The 22,585-nt window shown below is 43.0% G+C and overlaps 2 protein-coding genes, 1 long non-coding RNA gene and 1 other non-coding gene across 5 annotated transcripts in view; 3 read left to right on the top strand and 1 right to left on the bottom strand.

Annotated features, from left to right (window-relative positions):
• Positions 1–7: 7 nt before the first annotated feature.
• On the top strand, positions 8–9,288 carry utp6 (UTP6 small subunit processome component). The gene is made up of 19 exons (XM_004065796.5): positions 8–555; positions 701–785; positions 886–927; positions 1,051–1,143; positions 1,887–1,934; positions 2,011–2,074; positions 2,149–2,267; positions 2,406–2,483; positions 2,560–2,641; positions 2,979–3,060; positions 3,151–3,329; positions 3,463–3,542; positions 3,624–3,701; positions 3,859–4,038; positions 5,806–5,886; positions 6,165–6,274; positions 7,663–7,729; positions 7,855–7,927; positions 8,304–9,288. The coding sequence occupies exons 1-19, from the start codon at positions 464–466 to the stop codon at positions 8,456–8,458; spliced, it is 1,788 nt and encodes a 595-aa protein (XP_004065844.1). The 5' UTR covers positions 8–463; the 3' UTR covers positions 8,459–9,288.
• Positions 9,289–9,393: 105 nt separating this feature from the next.
• On the bottom strand, positions 9,394–20,928 carry LOC144991944 (uncharacterized). 2 transcript variants are annotated; one of them, XM_078946254.1, is made up of 2 exons: positions 20,754–20,928; positions 9,394–11,554 (listed from the first exon to the last, which is right to left on the bottom strand). In XM_078946254.1, exons 1-2 carry the CDS (start codon positions 20,803–20,805, stop codon positions 11,274–11,276), a joined length of 333 nt encoding a protein of 110 aa, XP_078802380.1. In that variant the 5' UTR covers positions 20,806–20,928; the 3' UTR covers positions 9,394–11,273. The 2 variants fall into 2 exon arrangements, with proteins under 2 accessions (XP_078802380.1, XP_078802385.1); XM_078946259.1 differs by lacking the exon at positions 20,754–20,928 and adding an exon at positions 13,996–14,176 and having other exon boundaries at positions 9,394–11,526.
• LOC105353928 (uncharacterized) overlaps positions 20,925–22,585 on the top strand; it is a 16,819-nt gene continuing 15,158 nt past the window's right edge. The window contains exon 1 of the long non-coding RNA XR_002289541.3: positions 20,925–21,332. This is a non-coding gene — a long non-coding RNA (uncharacterized LOC105353928). The remainder of the gene's footprint in view (positions 21,333–22,585) is intronic.
• On the top strand, positions 21,506–21,603 carry mir193a (microRNA mir-193a). The gene has a single exon (NR_107077.1). It is a non-coding gene; the product is annotated as a microRNA mir-193a (primary transcript).

The raw sequence follows: 22,585 nt of genomic DNA, 5'->3' as shown, positions 1-22,585 counted from the left end.
ATTTCAAACACAAGCAAAAACAACAACGATATTCTAAGCGCTCCTTTAAACGTCTACTTTTGTTTGATTACATTTTTATCTGGACATGTTGAGTGACAGCTTGATTTGATGAAAACAAGAAAAAATATATTAACTTGTGTTATAATAAAGTAAATAATATTAAAATGCACTTCATGTTTTTTATTCAAAAATGCTTGTGGTTATATTATGTATTTTTTTTTTAGATACGTTTCGATTTAATAACGTTTTAATAAACCACTTATTAAAAGCAAGGTTGTTTCAGTTTGGCACAGAGTCGAATTCATGTTTCAAGTCGGACCCATTACCGGTCGTAGCCGGAAGTTGCACCCATGTGTTCGACGGGTCCACCGTGAAGTCTCTTATGTGTAGACACGTATAATATAAACAATTTCCACGTTTAAATAGCAAGTTAGCGTTAGTTTGCTGAATTTTAGTTGGCAGGATGGCGGAGATTGTGCAGCAGCGGATCGAGGACCGGATCCCTGAGCTGGAGCAGTTAGAGAGAGTGGGACTGTTCACCAAAAAAGAAGTCAAGTAAGGGAAACATCCATCCACGATCATCATGTGTCCGATCTTTTTCACAGTAAAATCAACACGTGTGTCTGTTAAAATTGATGTCTTTACACAGCAAACTTTAATAATCAAACATTTTTACACGCATTTTTTCCCACTTGTTTAGATCTGTTGTAAAAAGAGCCACAGCTCTGGAATATAAGCTTCACAGGCTGATAGTGAACAAGGAGGATTTCATTGCATACATCCAGGTAGGTAGGCGAGTGGGTAAAAAAAAAAGAAGCTTTTAGCTCTAATTGATGTCAAGCTTCATATTTGTCTACATTTGCTTGTTTCTTTGTTCGTTTGCAGTACGAAATCAATGTTTTAGAGCTGATCAAGAAGAGGAGAGCAGTAAGTAGCCCGGAAACTGTAAAGACGTGTATTAATGTGTTGTAAACTAACTACTAACATTTGTATTTATTTGAGCACGGGATGCAAAAGTGATGATGAAATCTCTTCATTTTCATATTTCAGCACATACACTATAAGTTCAAACGAGAGGAGATCGAGTTCCCGATCATCCACCGAATACATGGCATCTTCAGAAGAGCGACAAAGAAGTGGAAGGTAATGAATGAACAAAGTTAAAGTTGCAATGCATTCATATGAAAGGCAATGTCTTTTTATCTTAATCTAATGTGTTAATTTCCCTTAAACCAACTAAACACAGTTATATATGTATTACAATTATCACATTTGTTATTATATAAGTTATTATATTTTGGTTGCATTGTGTTTATGGTCCAACTTTTCTTTAAAGCAGTTGACTAGATAAACTAATTAAAGATCCCGTTAAGGTCTCAGTTCTCCAGAAAAACGATTTTCCTGATGTTCCAATAGTTCTACATACATTTTTTAGGAAAATCTGCTAAAAAAAATTAGAAACCCTAGTTAAATATTTGTTGGTAATTATAATTTTCTTTAAATATTAGATTGGGATATTTCAGTTCAACATTTTCAGATCACATGCTTCCACAAAAGGGTCAAATTTAGGCTAAACTAAAACACGAGGGGGAAATAGTAATTTTCCCAAAATGTAGTTTATTTTATAGTTTAACTCTGTAGAGTAGATTGCATTAAAATTGCCAGATTAAATTTGTTGGAACAAAACACTACAAAAAAGGTAGAAAATAAATAAAAAGAAAAAAAAACATTTTTTGTGTGTTGATAATCGTTCCTCATCAGTAAATCTAGCAAATCTGTGTTTGCGGGTTGCTTTTCTGTGTTGTATTATAAACCCATTATTATTATAACTGCACAACTATTAGAAGCATTAGAACGTAAACACCAGTGTCTTTTTGTGTTTGCAGGATGATGTCCAGCTTTGGCTTTCCCATGTTGCCTTCTGTAAGAAATGGGTATGTAAAGCTGGAATCCCCTTCTTGCATGTAAAGAGGCATCAAAAGATGATTTCTGTGGCGTTTTTCCCTTCAGGCCACTAAAGGGCAGCTCAGCAGGGTGTTCTCAGCTATGCTTGCTATCCACCCTAACAAGCCAGGTACTGAAGTTCATCCATCAAAGCACAGATCTCCTAAGCCTTAGGATAGACCCAACCTAGACTTCCTGTTTCAGCGTTGTGGATCATGGCCGCAAAGAGCGAGCTGGAGGATCAAGATTCCTCTGAAAGCGCTCGACACCTCTTCCTGCGAGCGCTGCGCTTTCACCCAAACAACAAGAAAGTCTACCAAGAGGTAACGAGCGCTGTGGAGTCGACAACGCCTCTGTTTTTTCAACGCTGTTCCTCCACACCATTCGAGAGGTGTCAAATATGTGATGAGAGAGATTGGAGCAGAAGTTTCTGAGGGAAAATCTCTCGTTATTTCTCTCAGTATTTCCGGATGGAGCTGCTGCACGCTGAGAAACTGAGGAAGCAAAAGGCGGAGCTGGAGAAGGCGGAGATCGACTTGGTGGGTGATAAAACCAACACGTCAGCCTGCCGACGTGTGTTCGGTGCCTGACTGCTGCCTTTTTCACACCACCTAGGGTGAATATGAGTTTTCTCCTGAGATCCTGAGCGGCAGGCTGGCTGAAGTAGTGTACAAAGACGCCACTGGGAAAATTAAAGGTAAACATTTGTCATATTTTCATTAAAAATAAAAAAATTATTTTTGAAATGGTGGAGTTGAGTGATTAAAAATAGCTGTTTTGCAACATTAAAAAAATGAATTCCAGGGTTTATTTTATTTATTTAAGAGTAAGGATAGGTCCCTAAGCCCTTAGAGATGAAACTTCTCGTTTTCAAGTGGGTCCTCGGTATCGAACGCTTACAAGATTAGAAACAAACTAGAGAAAAAAGACGAAGAAACATGCAAATAAACCATACATTAAAAAAAAAAAACATGTAAGTTTGTTTAAAATGTTTACCCAGAATTCAGTTTTCAATCAGAGTTTTGTCTCCACAGAAGCGGAGTTTGTCATCTCATTATTGAACATAGCCGCCATCTTTGACTTCACCAAAGAACTCCAGGACTCCATCCTGCAAGAGTGGGTCAAACATCGCGCTGCTGGAGTCGTTTTTTTCTTTTTTTATTCTCCAAACGTCGCGTCACATGCATTTCCATCCTCTGTTTCCAGTTTACAGACCAACTACGCTGCAGACAGCCTAATGTGGGATTTCATGGCCAGGAGGGAGTTGGAGGCCCCGGGATTGGGGGAGGAGCCGCACAGCGCCAAAGCTCGGGCCTTGGACATCAACCGCAGAGAGGAGCGCTGCTGCCAGCTTTATGAGGAGGGCCTCAAGGTCATCAGCACAGGTAGGACTGCCTGACGGCATTTCTAAAAATCAGTTGTTGCAACCTGGTTGCTTAACTGCTGAGACGTCTTAGAAGAGAACCGAGAAAGGGAAAAGTAGACAAAAGTTTAAGTCTCTTTGGCTGTATTCCCTAGAACCCATGTGGAGCCGCTACCTGGACTTTTGCTTGGAAAGACTGAAGAGAAAGACCAACGTCCAAGAGCTGAAGGAAAAGGTGAAGAAGTGCAGCAGATGGACTGAAGTCTGGGTGGACTGAAGTGCGTCAGTCAGGCGTTAAAACATGTTTGTGTCACAGAGGCAGGAGAGGCTGCTGGGAGTTCTGCAGCGCGCCCATGATGCCTCACTGCTGATGGAGGATTATTACAAGAGCTGGGTAAGACGCAGAACAGCTGTACTTCTTCCACCAAAAGAAGGACATTTTCAACCTATCTACGATGAACTGCCGTGTTACCAAAACATAGATCACAAAGGAGGTGAAAAAAAACTATGAAGTTGTTTTGAAGCCATTGTGATGTTCTCCATACCACCAGCTGCAGATCCTGCTTTCCTCTGGAGATGCAGAGGGAGCAGCCAGTGTTGCCATGGCAGCCACAGAGCGCTACCGCCAATCGGTCACCACGTGGAGTTTGAGTCTGCAAACACTAGTGCAGCTGGGAAGTGGAGACCCGGCCAGGCTTTTCCAGGAGGCCCTCACACATGTTAATCCCAAGGTAAACACACATGTGCATGCACAGGTTGACTGTAAGCGATCAGCCTGCAGTCATACCGTGTTTCATACGTTCCTCACTCGGTGGACACTAAGGCTCCTGCAGGATAACTGCTCTTCTGGGAGGACGGAGGCCGCTGTGTATGTGGGCCACCTCTTTGGCCCAGTTTGTATCTCCACCGTCACACTCCGCTCCCTGTGTGTGAGCAGCGGTTCATTTCTGCCTGCCAGGCTTTGATGGCAGTGAGCAGAATAGCTGCTTGTTACTGGGTCGGGGGTTTCACAACCCCGAGAAGCCGCCGCATAAGGAGGATTACTGCTAATCATGCAGGACTTTCCCCTCAGTGGAACCGTGAGGAAACAGTTTGTGTCCAAGCTCATATTTCCAAAGGTACCCTGCCTCATCAACAATGATGAAGAATCGAAATGATTCAGTTTAGAGCAGAGAAAGATGACACCAGCTGAGAGAATGGATGTGATCAGACATAAAGAGCGGAAGTAGGTGGAGGTACTTCACTTGAATTGGAGGCTTTGGATGTTCCTAAGGCGATTTGTATTAAAGAGAGGCTTAAATGTTACAAAAATGAGGGGCTTTCTGACATTTTATTGCTTAAACAAATATCTTTCTACGTTGTTTTAGTCTTTGACAAAAGATGTCCTAAATCAGGATTAGTAAATTGATTTGATATCGATTGACTTTTTGAGTTGAATTAAAAAAATAAAAAATTCAGTTCAATTGTAAAACTGTTTTGGAAACTTTACATAAAACAAATGGGAATTCAAAAAACTGGAAATGCAAGAAAAATGCATCCATTTTTAAATTTTTTTTAACCTAAACTAGGGCTGCACGATATGAGGAAAACTTGCGATATGCGATATGAGTGATCAATATTGCGATAACGATATAATTTGCGGTAAATAAACAAATAGCAAAACAACCAAAAGCATCATTCCCATTTCACTGCAACAGTTTAAAATGTATACTCCAAATGACCCTCGGCGAGGTAGGATGCAAACATCTAACATAAAAGGGTCCATCCGATTGGTCAAATGCATAAATGGATTTAATTGATTTGTTAAATGTTTCAAGCTGCCATAAGATTGTTTTAGCATATTTAAGGTAACCATTTATTGCGATTTGTGATGACTTTTGCGATATGCATATTGCACAGCTTGATATCGCGATAACGATAAATTTGCGGTATATTGTGCAGGACTAACCTAAACCCAATTCTTCCCTCCCTTCTTCCTTTCTGTTGGTTTCTAAGAAAAACTACATTTCAAACTTCAGCTTAATGGCGACAAAATGGAACACTAGAAATAAATATAATATATATTGTTGAATGTACCTATTCTCCACTTTCTGCCTTTGATAAGTCATTTATAAATCACACAAGCATAGTTGTTGAAAAATGTTTTCAAATTAATACATTCACAATCAATATTCACTATAAAAAAATAGAATATTGAGTCATAAAATTCATGAATTGATCTTCTGTTTTAACGATTTTTTAAAGAAAATATTTAATATTCTTATAAAATTTTCTCTTTTTGCTCAGATTAAATCAAATTATGAAAAAATACTAAATTAAATTGGGTGTAGAATAGAAAATGGAAAAATAGGGTTATAGTCAAATAATGTTAGAAATCAGATTGATTGTAATCTCATGATTGATTCAGTAGTTTGTCGGGAACAGTCAGACCCAACTAGAAGTTGTTCATCCTTTGTCTGCCGTAGTTATTGTTCACCCGGTTTTGTCTGCACTGCCAGGAAAGCCTGCCTCTGTGGCGGCTGCAGCTGCAGTGGAGCACCGCCAACCAGACTCCAGAAGACACTGAAGCCATCTTCAAGGTAGCGTCCAAATCATTTATCATTATGGTACATTTCAAAAATAGATGTCCTCCTGGTTGCAATGCCGAACTAAAGTCACAAGGTGTCGGTCATGAGCAGAACCATCAAAAGTCAAGCAGGTAAAATGTGTTTCTGTGAAGTTCGCTTATTCGGATGATGTCACCAAAGCGCTGCTTAATGACAGAACGAAGAGGGTAGAACAACAGGATGGATGAAGCTTTGTCAGCGTCATGCTTTGGCCGTTGTGATTAAAAGTTTGTGCTTTTGTTCATTTCCAGAGAGGTCTGCAGTCTGCAGTCCCCACTGTCGCCATGGAGATGAAAGACAGCTATCTCAATTGGTCCTACTCCACTGGAGGCTACAAGAAAGCCAGGAAGACATTTAAGAGGTAGTGCTTCATCCACATGCTGTCGAAACCATAAATGTTTGGACAGAGACGCATTCTTTCTAATTTTGTTTCTGTACATTACCACAGTGAATTTTAAATAAAACAACTCAGATGCCATTGAAGGGCGGACTTTCAGCTTTTATTCCATGGGTGGAACAAAAAGATTGCATGAAAATGTGAAAAACTAAAGCATTTTTTAAACACAATCCCTTCATTTCATTGGCTCATAAGTAATTGGACAAATGAAATAACTGAAAACCAAATGGTCATTACTAATATTTGGTTGAAAACCCTTTGTTGGCAATGACAGCCTGAAGTCTTGAACTCTCGGACATCACCAGATGCTGGGTTTTCTCCTTCTGCATGCTCTGCCAGGCCTTTACTGCAGCGGCTTTCAGTTGCTGTTTGTTTGTGGGCCTTTCTGTCTGAAGTTTAGTCTTTAACAAGTGAAATTCTGCTCAATTGGGTTACCGTGTTTTACTGATGATGTAGTGTGCTTTGGATCATGAGCTTCTCCACGCCTTCTCCATACTTTTCTCTTGCCATCATTCTGGTAGAGGTTGATTTTGGTTTCATCTGTCCATAGAATGTTTTTCCAGAACTGTGCTGGCTTTTTGAGATGCTTTTTAGCAAAGTCCAATCTAGCCTTCCTATTCTTGAGGCTTATGAGTGGCTTGCATCTTGCAGTGTACCCTCTCCTTCTACTTCCATGCAGTCTTCTTTTCATGGTAGACTTGGATATTGATACGCCTACCTCCTGGAGAGTATTGTTCACTTGGTTGGCTGTTGTGAACGGGTTCCTCTTCACCATGGAAATGATTCTGCGATCATCCACCACTGTTGTCTTCCATGGACGTCCAGGTCTTTTTGCGTTGCTGAGTTCACCAATGCTTTTTCTTTCTCAGGATGTACCACACTGTTGATTTTGCCACTCCTAATACTGTAGCAATTTTTGGCATGGTTTTTTCTGTTTTCTCAGCTTAATGATGGCTCCTTTCACCTGCATAAAGAGCTTCTTTGACCTCATGTTGTCTGTTCACAGCAAAATCTTCAAAATGCAAGCACGAGTCCTCTAATCAACTCCAGGCCTTTTATCTGCTTCACTCATAATGACAAAACTAGGGAATTGCCCACACCTGCCCATGCAATAGCATGGAAGTCAATTGTCCAATTACTTACGAGCCCATGAAATGAAGGGATTGTGTTTAAAAATGCTTTAGTGTTTCACATTTTTATGCAATTTTTATGCAAAAATGTGTTTAATCTGTTTTTTGTGCAGTTCTCTTGGCAAGTGATTAAAACAAGTACACATAATCTGCAAATATAGTTGTTATGGCACAAAAATAAAATCTTCTAACTTTCCGTTAACTTTGTCCTTTTCCCTGAAGCTTGCAAGAAAACCGGCCCTTGTCCAAGTCCTTCTTCACCAGAATGGTTGAGATCGAGAAAGAACAAGTGAGTTCATCAAAAGCTCTGAAGTAAAAATCTGTGATCTGGCCACAGAGCAGATTTTTCTGTAAACCTTGAAGGTGGTGTGTAGTTTTACTGCTGAGATGAGAGGATCCACATTGTTTTTCCAGGAGGCTCCTAAAATGAACCATCTGAGGGAGTACTACGAGAGAGCACTGCAGGAGTTCGGCACCTCGGATGACGGTAAATGGAACTGAGTTTCAGAACTAAAATGCTGACTGCAAAGTTGACTCTTTATTCATTATACCATGGTCCGGGTGAATACTCGATTTCTGATTGGCTGTAAGTGACCACGGTATAAGTGGGTTAATGGCCTTCGAAGTAAGCATTATCACTTTTTAACGCACCTCGTGGAAGCAATCAGGCTTCCACGGCGTGCGTTAAAAAGTGATAATGCACACTTTGTCGGCATTAACCCTTACTTAACTTGTGAATTAATAAATCGAATGTAGCTTGAAGTTCACGTATAATACTAATCTGCCCGTAAGAAAAGCCCCAAAAAAAACCAACAAAAATGAATATCCGAACCCCAACATTCTCTACTTTTGTCACCTTAAAGATCTGTGGCTGCAGTACATCCAGGAGGAGCTGAGCACCCTCGGCCAGCCGGAGAACTGCGGGAAGATCCATTGGAGAGCCATGAAGTTCCTGGAGGGCGAAAGTGTGGAGAGATTTGTTTCCAAATACACTCTGCTTCAGACTGGACACTCATGAGGGAACCTGCGGCCTCTGGCTGGTGCAGAGCGCCCGGTGTTACTGAAATGTGTGAAACGACCACGTAACACGATGGAGGCGCGAGAGGAGGTTACACGCCAGCAGCGAGGAAGGCCGCCAGCCGCTCCCCTGCTGTTTAGGTTCACAGCTTAAAAAGTCTCCCACCACAGGAGGCTGTGATGACACGACTCAGTCTGGAAATGAGAATTAAGAGAAACATCACTCACTTAATTAAAAAAAACTGTCAAGTGGAATAAATGACAGCCTTTCTGCACCATGAAAACATTTATATTTAGACAAATAGCAAAGAATCCTGAGTTTCTCTCTCCAAAGATTTCCTTAATTTCTGCAAATATGGACTTTAGTGGCTGACTAAACTGCAAAACGACTCATCACATATGTAAACAATCTGGTCGATTCACATATTTCCAAAATGGCAAATAAAATGGAAGACGAGAAAAACAAAGGATTCACTCTACCTGATTTTTTTTTTTTGGATAACATCTGTCATCATTTCAAACGGAATCCGTTGATGTTTGTTGAAGTTTGCTCCTCGTCTGTCAGATTCTGAGCAGCAGTCATCCTAACGGATCCATCAGGCTTCCAGATAACAGTCAGTCAAGGTTCTGGTTCCAGGAGCGTTTTCCAGTTCATCCAACCCGTTTCCCAGCTTTTGTCATGGATTTTCCTTCATTTTTCAAGACTTTTCGGCTGTAAACTGATAACCAAGGTTCTGATTTCTTAGTTCCAGCTTATTGAATTCCACATTTGTTGTTTTGAGCGTCCAAACGTTGTTAACATTATCACATTAAAGCAGTCTTTTCATCTGATGAGGTTTTCTCCGTCTCTGCTTCCCTCTCTTTGATACAGCTCGCATCTTTAGCCAGAAGGACCAAAATGTATCCACAAACAAAAAGACTTGGTCACATTTGAGGTTTTTTTTGCTGAACTTCTTTAATGTTGTCACAGGACAAATATGAAGCAGAAGCACTGAGATTTCATAAGGACACTTCAAGTCAGTGCTTTTCTGTATGCTTTTTACAGCAGCTTCATGTACAAACAGTACTAACACAGAAACATTAGTGAAATGAGGTTACAAAGTTCTAGAAAGAGCACATCAACCTGTAAAAATGAATTACAAGGGATTATTGGATGTTTTTTCATCCGACCAAAAAGAAAAAAATAAATCGGATCACTCATTGATCTACAATCAGTTTGATCAGCTGCTAGAACTTCAGTTCCCGAGTTAATTTTAAAAAGTGCTTATGAACATTTTTTTATTTTTATGACAAACATTGAAATTAGTTTGACCTTTATATGAATGTATAGTTGTGAAACTGGAAAAAATGTGCACTTCCTGCAAGAACATGAAACAAAATGAAGATGTGTTAAGGCAGAGAGAGTAAAAACAAATGTTTTTTTTTTTTTTACAAGTCCCTTTAGGAAGTGAGCCAAGCTGAAGGTTGTTTTTTTTTTTGTCTTTCTTCTCTGGGAGTTGAGTTCATGGGAGCACATGATGCTAGCAGCTTTTCTGCTTTGCTGAAGTGATGAGTGAAAAAGCCTGGGCTGTTTTTTGGAGCATATCCTGCTTTCATCTGAACCTTCAGACCAGAGACAATATTTAAATATTCTGAAAGACTCAAATCACAACAAATATATATAATGCTCTAAAATCTTCTTTGAATTTTGGATTTTTTTTAGGACCTAATATCTAAAAAGGGAACCATTAATCATTTCGGTATGCCAGCAAATAAAATAAAACCACTTAATCCAAACGTAGAAACGGTAGAAGAATTAACCACGCCCACATTCTTCATATAGTCATGCCATACATATTACTTCGTTTAGCTTGAACCAGGGATTCTCGTACTAAATGTACCCACTTTAGCAAGATCGCTATGCAAACGACTAAAATCTACGATGTTTAATTTAAACATTTTTTCCCAAGTAGCTTTCCAATGATACGTGAGGAGTTGGGAAGCAATGGATTTAAAACCCGAGGGAGAGTTTGCATTTGTAGATGGCACTAAAGTTGTTTTTTTTTTAATTCAAGATGGCAGCCTCTTCCTGAGGTCAATGATACTTCAGTTGTGATTGTGGACTGAGCTGGGGTCAAATTTTGTAAAGATCGCTGTCAAAAAATGTTCACTTTCCATATTGTTAGAAAATGTTTGCTACAAAATGGCCACCATAACTTTAAGATATTGCCGAAACTCCTGTTTTGGTTTTGTTAGTGGATTTTGACTTTTTTTTTTTCTAGCTCCGCAAGAGATTTAGGCCCCAGTCGTTTTTTTTTTTTGTCCTTTTTGACGACTTCAGTTTTTTGAAGATTTTGATGATTTTCTGTGATGCCATCTTTTTTTTTTTTTTTTTGGGGGGGGGGGGGGGGGGGTGTCTTTCACAATGTCTAAAATGTATTCTCATTGGTCACAAGGTGTCTGCGAATTTTGATGAGTCTTTGAGTATGTGGCAGGAGCAAAATTGTCACGTCTAAGTGCAATAAAAGAGAAGAGTTGTGAAAACAATCTGGTCCTTTCAGTCCAGAGCTGCTGCAGGACATGATCATAACCATACGACTACTTTCTTTAGGCATGAGTGGACCGTTTTTGTGTTTGTAAAATCAGCGTTGGCACTGCAAAGCAGTTCAAACTGTTGAAACAGTCTTGATCCCATTTTTGTTTCTACAATCGCACTTGGAAACAGGACAGTGTCCCGTGACTGTTTTTTTGTATCAACTCGTCCATCTTTGCTTTACCAAATTCACATCTGGTGACTCCGGTCATCCGATCTCCAATATCAACAGGAGTCCACCCTTTCAGAGCTTCTTGAAGAGGATGTAGGTGAAGAGCGCCAGCACGCCGGCGGACAGCAGTCCTATCAGGAACTGGTGGACGGTGATGACGTTCTCCAGTGTGTGGATGCGCTCCTCCATGGCGTTGGTGTGGATGTAGTCGTAGATGGAGGCCCCGATGCTCCACACCGCCCACACGGCGTCCACCACCGCCTTCACGGTGGGAGAGACCATTGAGAGGGCCGCCTGGAGCCGATTGGCTGCCACATCCGCCGCACTGCAGAAAGTCAAGAGGGCGACACGTTCTAGAGAAAAGAACACGGCAGATGACTCAGACGTCTCTTTCTGTGATTAAGCATTTGAGCAAATCATAATTTTCTTTTTTTGGTGCTGGATTTGTATGTTTAATGATTGTGTCTTTTTATTTTTTTAATGAAGTTTAAAATGAAACTACAAATCGGGATTCTGGGAAGCAGGCTTGATATTATCTTTATGACAAAGATAAATGTCATGAAAAACCTTCAGTTTAAATAGGCAAGAATCTATTTGTTAAATGAATTGTTGTGACAAATAGACATAAAAATCATTAACTGGAGAAAAAAAAAATCATAAAAATACGCATTTGACACCTCAATCCTGCCTTCTTTGGCGCAAACCAATCAATACGTCTTTAAGGAAGCGCCTACAGACTCCTCTAGCATTACAGCTGCCCATCTTCAGGATCGTTCTCTTCACTCTGCTTTACGTCATGTCTGTGCCGGACCGCAGGCGTGAGCAGCACAAAGCTGCAACACCAGTTAAAGAAGAGGCATTTCATTTGGATATGAAGACAATCAACGACAAACGTGTGACGTGTGGAGCCGGATGAGACACAAACCTACCGAGGCGAGCTGGGAGAATTGGATTAACCTTTTGAAGAAAGGGCAAGCGTCTCGTCGAAGACGTCAAAACACGTAAAATATCAATAAAATGGACGCAACAGGAATGTTAAAGACACGGACATGAAGGATTTCTTTCGACCTGAACACAAATAAAAGATTAAATACCAAAAGCTTTCCATATTATATGTGGCAGATTATAGCTTTAACAGCAGTATTTTATCTAACTACATTTTATGTTTGAATACAGAGTAAAATGCTAAAACTAAAAAAATCCAAGTAATAATGGATTGTAAACACTTTCAGCATCTGGAAAAGAGCAGAAAAATCCAATCCATTATTATCACTATAATATTTATAAGAAGAATAAGAATAATAAGTCTTTGTGTAGCTCACATATGTTACAGGTGATGACCAGTTTTCTACAGGAATTTGATATGTTTTCTGACAGACTGGAGCAGCTTATAGGAAGAACTTAATTCACAACCAAAAACAACTTTTGTACATCCATCTGGAATAAAACTGTGGAATAGTAAAAGTGAAAAATTGCAGAAAAACAGAGGTGTGACATAAAAAAAAGATGAAGGGAAATCCTTCTACAGATAGTGTTCTGCAATTATTTAGTTAACATTAAATTAAAGTTTGTGATACAAATGCAGTTATTTACTAAGTAAATTAGAAAAATTAAACAAATTGTATGTATATTTGCCTCATTCGTGTATTTCAGTTTTAGCTTACAGCCCCTCACAACCTCAACCTAACATTACCGGTGCAACAAAAAATGCAAACAATATTTGAGCTTAATATTTGAATATATGTCCTCCATTATCAGGAAAATGCTACAATAACATGTTAAAAACACCAAAAACAGGATTTTCATTGGAATCTTTCTTTAAAATGTATATAGATTGTTTAAAGGAATCATTATAATGCAAATTACATGGCTTGTTTTATGTAAAATAAATGATACATGTTAAAGGTTCACTGTCAAAATTAGGTACATAGATCAATTAGAATGTTTATAGAAAAGGTTGTTCTGGTAAAAGGACTAAGGTTTACAATAAATGTGTAAAAATATTTCTAGTAGAAAAGTTACGTATCTGTTGAGTTTTGTGGGGTAAATAGGTTTCCTAAATCTTATTTTGAAATACCTTTTTTCCTACTTGTGTCTATTGATTTTTTCCACATCAATACCCTCATTTTGTCAGAATATTTTCACCTAGAAAACATCCACAATCTTGGCGTATCTCTTATCACGTCCACATGTTGTTTTTCTCCACAGTTACTACATGAATCAATTACTGTTACTTTCTTCTTAGTGGTTGACCAAGAAAAACTCCATACATTTTGTTTAAATCCAATTTAAAAATCTAATTTTTATGTTGTTTTTGTATCTTCTGTATAGTATCCTTGAGTGATTTTAAATGGCATTTTTTGAACAAATGTAAGATGCTTTTTTCACTTTATTATTTTTCCTCAAAATTTTCCAAATAATAAACTTTTTACAGTAAATAAAATATATGTCAGTAATTAAAATAAAACATATTTAATTTATATATGAATATAACTGACATTTATAAGTTAAATTTGCCAAAATTAAAACATTTCTGGGGGTTTTTCAGTCTAGTAGTTTGTGAACTACATTTTCCTGACCGCGTGTTGACGTCATCTCAGATTGAATCAACTGCAGCTGATCGGCGTCCTCGCGCCCTGCCGCGGAAACGACTGCAAACTTTCAAGTCTAAAGGTCCCCGTGAAAGCTGGCTTTTTATTCCCACTGGGAATGGTGAATCGAGTGGAACACGGATTTGAGCGGAGGACTTTAAACGGGAATGACGAAGCCGGTGAGCAACGAAGCCCAAACTCACCGACAGGCGTCCGCTGGTACCGCGCTGCTGCGGAGGAAGACGAACATCCGCCCTATCGGTACCGGAGGGGCGCACGTGCCTGCTTATGGAAAGGCGGCCTGCTCCTGTCAGACTCCGAGTCGGACATTTCTGTTTAGTGTGATTGGAAGATGAGGAGGAGCCCTGCTTCCGGTCAAACCTTTCAAAATAAAGCTATTATACTTTCAAGGCCTTTTTTTTCTTCTTTTTAGACATTCCTGCAATTATAAGTACTACAAATACCCGATTGCGACAAGTAAATATTTAAAAGTAATTATAACGTTTTATTAAAATGGGAATAGTGTAAATAGGTGACTAAAATTAACCAGTAGCTAATTTTATGGTCCAAATTCTTTTTTTTTTTTTTTCTCAACTTGTCCTGTCCAACAGCTAGGCAAACAGATGAGAGCTGAGGGCCTCTTGTGTTGGACATATTTTATTTTAACAAGAGGGGTTATTCATCTTCAGACAAACCAAAGGTATGTCTGAATAAACCCCTTTTGTAATTGAGGCCAAACTTTATTAATTTCAATCATGTTTGAAAATCTTTGGTGTTGGACCGGACGGAAAAGGAAAGAGGGGAAGAAGAGAGAGGGACGTTAGAGAGAGGGGGGGGGTAGGAGGGTGATAATAGGAGGGGAAGGGGGGTAAGACCATGAAGCAGCATAGAGCAGACAGGTTTACTGGTTGTTTATCGTTACGGTACGGTTCAAATGTAGTACAAAAAGGGCGGGGCCTGTTCACACACACTCAAATATTATCAACACACCTGCTAGCCGCAAAAATGTCCACATGTCAACATGCACACAAAACAGATAGTGTTCACGAACGCATACCTATGCCTTTAAACCAACTAGTGTGAAATCTTTCATTCATTCAATCATGCAAACTATTAGTGCAAAGGTGAGCTAACACCTGTGCTCAGGTGAGTGTTTATGTTCTTCTAAAATGGATGGTGGAATGTGAAAAGAAGGAGGAGGAGCGCCCAGCCACCCCCACCCCAAGACCCCCGCCGCAGCAGCAGCGGCAGCCGGAATTCCCCCAACGCCACACGGGAACAGGCAGGGAACAACCGCCCCCCGGGCGACCAAGACCGCCACCCAGGCCAGGGCCAGCAGGACCGCCGCGAGGCCCCCAGAGCCAGAGAGCAGGGAGGCGCAGAGGGAAAGAGAGCGCCGCCCCAGCCCAGCCAGGAAAGCAGCCCCCCGCCGCGCCGGAAGAGCCCAACGCAGGGCCCCACCGGAGAGGGACGCCCACAGCCCCAGACGAGCACCCCACCACCACCCAGGAGTTCCGGGCATCCCCCCGCCCCGACCCCAGGTACGAGCCAGGACCCCCCAAGGGAGACCCGCTCCGCACTCCAGGCAGCCACCCACCCGGCCCACGGTTGGTCCAGGTAGGAGCAATGCAGGGGCCCGCCGCCCCCGCCCAGGAGGGGGGAACCCCGGGGAAAAAAGGGTGGCCCACAAGGGATGTTATAAATATGGCCCGACCAGGCTGTTGGAAGTTTGGCGGGGCCCAGCGCCCAGGGGCAAGGACCAGGACCCACCCCCCAGGGACACGAACACCCCCGGCTCAGGTGTAATATGAACCCCCCCACCGCGCGGAGAGAGCACCGCCGGGCCCAGGGAGCCGGCACCCAAGGGACACGGCCGCCATCGCCAAGGGGCCCGCACCCCCCACCAGGGAAGGGGTAGGGGACAGATGGACCCAGGTCCCACCTTCCTTGTAAAATGTGTGTGCGTGTATGGGTGTTTGAGAGGGTGTTTGTGTGCATGTGTGTGTGTTTATGTTTGAATGTATATATTGAAGGGGGAGGGGTGTGTGTACTAAGGGGGGTGCAGTTAAAATTGGCGAGTAGGGTACTAAGGGGACATCTCCTGATTACTCACAGTGATGTCCCCTCACCCTCCACACCAAGGGGCCCTAAATGTCTAAGGTGCGGTTAAAATTGGCGGGTAGGGTGCCAGGAGGACATCTGCTGCTTGCTTGCAGTGATGTCCAAGCACCCCCCCTACCAAGGACCCTACATGTCTAAGGTGCAAATAAAACCGAAAGAGGGGGGGCCCACTCCATACGGCAACCATAGGAGGGGGGCCACTCCCAAGTAGCCCCCCCCCAAGGCGCATCGCAGGCTAGACCCCCCACCCCCTCACCCTAATATGAGGTTATATAAGGAAGGGGGTAAGTTGGGGACAGCTGGTAGACTGTCCCCCGGTGGTCAAACAGCCGTCCCCCAGCCCACCCCCAGCAAAGGGGCCAGGGCCACCCAGCCCAGGGACCCACCCCCGGAGGCGCCGACACCCCAGGCCCGGCACCACCCACCCCACACAGAGAGAGAGGAGCCAGAAAGCGTCGCCCCCCCCCGGAGCAAGCCCAGGCCCCCACCCCCAGACGCCGGCCCTAGAAGAGCTCTGGTCAGGCCTCGACGGGACCGAGGAGGCCAACCGGCTGAGGCAACCACTGATTGCCTCAGCGGAGACCCCGACCCGCTAGCCCCCCCCGACCCGTACTAATAATGGGCCCCCCTTCCCCCCCAGAACGCCCCCCCACAGGACAGGGCCGAAAAGCCCCCCACCCCACCCCACCCCAGACCCCGCAGCCGAAGCGGGTGACACCCAGAGCGACCGGGGGCCCCGAGAGGGTTGTCCCGTCCCGTCCCAGAGCCAGGGAAGGGCCGATCCCAGCCCCAGGTGCAGATGGGCAGCCCATCCGGCGCCGCTGGGCCCCCCCCACCCGAGCAGGGCCCCCCGCCAACCCCCCCCAGCACAGGCAAAGGGACCACCCCCCCAAGCCAAGCCAGACCACCACCCCACCCCCCCACCACGCACCCCCACACCCAAGCCCAGAGGACCACGCAGCGCCCCAGCCCGCCCCACCCAGGCACCGGACCCGACCCCCCGACCAACGGAGCCCCCCACCGCCCCGCCAGGCACCGGAAGCCCCGACCCCCACCCCAAACCACGGCAGAAGGGCAAGGAGCAGCGACGACCAAGCCCTCCACCCCCTAAGTCAGGGGTCGGGAACCTTTTTGGCCAAGAGAGCCATAAACGCCACATATTTTGAAATGTAATTTCGAAAGAGCCATACAATAATGTAGTGTCCCTTTCCCACACTGAGGCACGGAGACTTAACCTCTTTTAAGGTTCTTTATTCTGGTTACTGCAGACCGCAACAAACGCCGTTCAATTAATTCAGCAACTCCTGAATCTCTCCCGCCGAGACGAGACGAGAGCGCGTCTCCCAACTTTATATTCCCCTGCTCCCGCTGCAGCCCTCCCCTTTCCCTTATTCGGCCCATAGCTGAACCCCATTGGTCCAAACTACCTAACAACAGGCTGAGCGACAGAACTGAGAGCCAATCAGCTCTCTGCTTGATGCGGTCAATGAACTCCAGAACTTTTAACGCGGCCCAACAGCCATCCAACTCAGTCCGCGACAATATGTTTAAAACTAAATATACAAGTGAATGTGTGCATTTGATGTAATTTCAACCTTTTTAAAGTACAATAAGTCTGTGGATTCTTTTTAATACCATTGTTATGCTGTTTCTAATAAATGATGAGTATTTCTCGTGGTAGTTTTGCTGATGGTCTAGTCTGGTTTACGTGGTGAGTTTCTGCTTCGTGCAGGCGTTAAGACTTTAAACGTGATCTTAGGTTGGTATGAATGTTTTGTAGATGTGAGACAGACTGCTCACATGCGGACCTGGAGCCAAACACACACTCACACGCTGCAGTGAGTGACAGGCAGTGGGTTTTACCTATTTACAATCCCTGCGCGATTCACCTGCTGCCTGTCCCCACAACACCTCAGCCCCACCCTCTGCTTTCTCCCTCACACATCCCGTCCCCGCAACTGCGCGCTCTTTCTCAGAGACGGGAGCGCGCAGTTTTAGGCACGGCAATTCACAGGTTTCCGGGTGGTACAAACTCTGTGAATTAATAGACAATTTTAAACTTATACTAGTGCTGGCGCAGATTTGTCTCTCTAAGCACCGCTACTACTGCGCGCCTCTGCCATCGCATCGCGCACGAGAAGGACTGGTCTAATGAAGAAAAAAAATTTGAATTAAAGATTTGTCTGCGAGCCACATGTGACCATCAAAAGAGCCATATATGGCTCGCGAGCCTTAGGTTCCCGACCCCTGCCCTAAGTCATGGAGTCAACCACAGGAGACCAGAGAGACTGAATTCTTTCAAAGTTACTTGAGCTTTGGGCTGACATTTTTTCCAAGCTGATATGATCAAACAGCAGATTTCTGTGTTGACTTATGTTTATATTTTTCTTGTTTTTCCAATTTATTAAAATAGTTTTTTTGGCAATACAAAGAGTTATGAAAATGATAGATGCTAATCCTTCTTCTATATCGATGGCACTCATGTCACCAAGCACACAAAGTGACGGTGAGGCAGTGATTGAAACCTTAAGCCAGACTGATAAATCGGCACATACCTGCTGCCAGAGAGCCTGGACAGGAGTGCAGAACCACAGTGCGTGCATGTAGCTGTCGGGTAGATTATTATCACAGTGCTCGCAAATGTCTGAGTTACTGAGACCCATCTTGAACATCCTCTGTCCAGTGTAGTAAATTCTGTGAAGAGTTTTGAGATGGATTAGCTGCAGATTTGGACTTTTTGTCAGTTTAAAGGTGTTTAGACAAAGTTCTGACCAGAAGCTTTCATCTGTGCTGATGCTCAAATCTGCATCCCATTTTTTTGTTGGAAGGGCAATATTGTTATCTAAATTACATAAAAGTTTGTATATTTTGGAGAGAGTTCTATTCATTGAAAAATTAATCAGAGTGGTAACTACATCTGGTAGCTTTAAATCGTCGTCTTTAATTTTATACTTTTTAGTAATACTTGATTTAAGTTGCTGATATTCCAAGAAGTTATTTATTCCTTGTTTGTCTTGAAGTTCCTGGGGGGTTATGAATCTTCTATCAATAATTACGTGCTCTAGTTGTTTTATGCCCCCTGCTTGCCAAGCTGGGAAGTGAATCATTTTTTTGTTAATAAGGATGTCCGGGTTGTTCCAGATGGGTGTCATTTTGCACGGTTGAATTGATGATTTTGATATTTTGAGAAATTCCCACCAGGCTGTTAAGGTGGCATTTATATTAACGCTTTTGAAACAATCCTGTTTTTTAACTGTTTGGCTAATAAATGGTAGCTGTGACAGGTTGATCTTTCCACATAACACCTGTTCCAAGTCTAACCATGAGTTGGTTTCTGGATTATTTTTTAACCATTTTAAGATATATTGTAATCTATTTGCAAGAAAGTATTTGTGGAAATTAGGTAGTTCTAATCCTCCACAGCTTTTTGCAGATTTTAAAGTTTTTAGACTAATTCTTGCAGGTTTGTTGTTCCATAGAAAGCTTGATATGGATGAGTCTAATGTTTTGAACCATTTTAATGGCGGTTGTGTGGGAATCATTGAGAAGAGATAATTAACTTTGGGTAAGATTTTCATTTTTACCGTGGCTACCTTGCCCATAAGGGACAGAGGCAGGTTGGTCCAGCGTGTTAGATCGTCCTGTATGCTTTTCAGTAATGGGGTGTGGTTTAGCTGCACCAGTTCTGATAGTTTGGGGGAAAAGTAGATACCCAGATATTTGATATTTCCTGTTTTAACTGGAATTGTGAGTCTTTGTTCCATATTCCTGTTGAGTGGTAATAAAACAGACTTATTCCAATTAATGGAATAGTCTGATATGGAGGAGAATTCATTTATGATCATTGCTGTTTCATTTACAGAATGTAAATTCCTTAAAAACAGTAATATGTCATCCGCATAAAGACTAATTTTATGATGGCTGTGTTTGGTTTTTATTCCTATAATGCTCTCATTCTGTCTTATTGCTGCAGCTAAAGGCTCAATGAATATAGCAAAAAGAGAAGGAGAGAGTGGGCAGCCCTGTCTGGTTCCTCTTCCAAGAAAAAACCTGTTTGAAGTCTGTTTATTAGTTCTAACTGATGCATTGGGGTTGTTAACTGATGCATTGGGGTTGTTATGGTCCAAATTCTTAATACAGTTTTCAAAAAAATTGGGAAATTATGAGAAAATAATTAGGTGCCAGCAAATACCAGAAAAGAAACATTTTTCACCACAAACCGTAAAACTTTGTAAATGGTTGTTCAATGCAACACAGTATTGGGCAATGGCATATTATGGGCTATAAAACCCCTGATTAGCCTGTACTGACTGAATCCAGTGAAATGTGGACTGATTAATAGAAACACACAAACACAAACAAAAAAAGATGTATCCAAAAGCTAAAGTTGATTTGTACCAGGCATCCACCAGATGACGCTGTTGACCAACGTGTTGCCCATGAGACAGATAACGGGAGAGGTGTGATGAACCTGGGATGTGCGGAATCGGTAAAGAGGAGGGGTAACACCTTGAGGGACGCAGACATGCCGCCCGGCAGGCGCGGGGGACCGTGGCTGAGCGCGGCGCGGACCCCGCACGGATGGGCGAGCCGACACTCCGCAGGAATGAGACAGTAAAGAAGGCGCGCGCACATGCTCCAAAAATGAGTGTGTGGAGGGCTCTCGGTCGTTTTCGAGTCCTCTCTCGGAGTAAATTGCGAACGCTGGGCCACTTTGCTGCGCCCCTGACGGAACCTATAATTGGAGACGAGCGTGACGCGCTGAAAATAACCAGGTTAGCACTTAGTACCGGTCCATTTTGGGGAGGGCCCCACATGAGGGCGCAGCAACAAAGATCACCTCCTTCCAGCTGTTTGGGAATATCTTGCTCCCAATCTCGAGGCTGCTGCATGACTGTGGCAGCAACCTTTTCTCTCGTCTCCGTCTGTCCGTAATGGATACTGGGTCACGGATTGGAGGAGTGCGCGTGGTGGAGGTGGTGGTGGGGGGTCTCACGGTGACAAACGCAGAAGCCGTTTTTTTTTTTTTTTTTTAGGAAGGGAGTGCAGAAGGAGGTGGGAAAGTGGCACAGGAGCGACACTGTTGCATGTTTTTCCTCCCTGGATAGACGCTGAACGATGGGCCAGAGGGGACTGTCCGACTTATTCCACAAGACAATTCGTCTCCCCCGCCCCCCTCCTCCCCCAAAGGGATATTCTTACTCAATTTGGGATGCGTGCAACACCAAGTGATCACACATATTACTTGGGCGGCGGTGCTGCTGGAGCTGGCTTTTGGCTGCGATGGACGGCGAAGTTTCACTTGCAGGTCTCGTGCAGGCGGACACGCGGCCATCCAGACTATCGGTGCGTTTTGCGCGCGTGTTGCGTGGGGCCCTCCAGTTGACTGCGGCGATGGCGACACATGTCCCGGACACAGGTAACGAGAAGCCGGCCGTAACAACTCATGCAAGCAGACTTGCTCATCGGTGGGTATGTATTTGCGCCGGGATCTGAATCTGCCCCTGAAGGGGAAACTGCGCGGATATTTCCAGAAACCCAGAATCACCTATGGAGCCCCCCCACGCTGTCCTCGGTGGTGGGACATGTCATGATGATGGTGAGTGCCAGAGGCTGGGTCTTTGCGGGCAAGGTGAGTCCTCCATTCATTCAACTGGCCTACAAAGTCCCAGTTTCTGACTCATGTGACCCCCAAGTCCAAGGAAATTCTTTAATTTCTTCAATTCAAAGGGACAGAAAACTCAAATATTCGACTTTCTAAATCGACGTTGATCATATTTTAGAAATCAAAAATATTTTTAAATTGATATAAGCACTTTGTGATGCAGAAGATAAATAAGGTGCTCCATGATCGCTATAGTTCACACTGAATGCAGTAAATGTGATACAAGCGTTGTTTAAATATTAATAAACATTGTACAACTTTACATAATTTAAATCTGCAAAAAATACATATGTATTGAAATAGATGTTAAACTTGAATCTTAAGACTTCAGAAAAGAATGACTTTGCCATGCCATTCTATTTCTTTTAAAAAAAAAGTCTACCCACTTTTGCATTTGTTGATATTAAAAGCATCAAGATTTATGCTGCAAAAATTGATTACACTAAAAGAGTCAAAAATCAGACAAAACCACCAGCAGGATGGGGGAAAAAAATCGTATATTGCCACACACAGTTATCAAGTGTGTTAAGTGGGGAAGAGGTTGGATCCCTGTTTCTATATCTGTCCTGACCCTAGCGTGCCGTACATACTTCACTAATGAATTCAGCATCCTGACACTAGATGCTTTATGTAATTAATAGAGCACAGGGCCATGGTGGCATCTCCATGCTGCAAGTGACACATAGGTAAGACATTCGCTGAAGCATGGGATTCTTATTTTAAAACAGTCATGCGAATGAACCAGATCCCCCCCCCTGCCTGACGGCACAATGGACGTGCGCCCTCTTCACCGGCATGTCAGGCTTATTTATCGAGGTGCTAATGAGGATAATGAGGAGTCAGTTCAGGTGAGGTCTAACACATATGGGGCAGATCATTGGTTTTTACAGGCCATTACTTGTTGAGTCCATGATAAGTCCTGCCGCTGCTTGAAGTTGCTGGAAAGTTCTTGGGCCTCTTGAAGCTCTAATTAAATTCCTGGAGACTGTAGGTAAAATCCAGTTAAT

This window comes from Oryzias latipes, chromosome 1 (assembly GCF_053564925.1).
Source record: "Oryzias latipes strain Hd-rR chromosome 1, Olatipes_Hd-rR_3.1".
Lineage (NCBI taxonomy): Eukaryota > Metazoa > Chordata > Actinopteri > Beloniformes > Adrianichthyidae > Oryzias > Oryzias latipes.
This window is presented reverse-complemented; position numbering and strand designations above follow the sequence as displayed.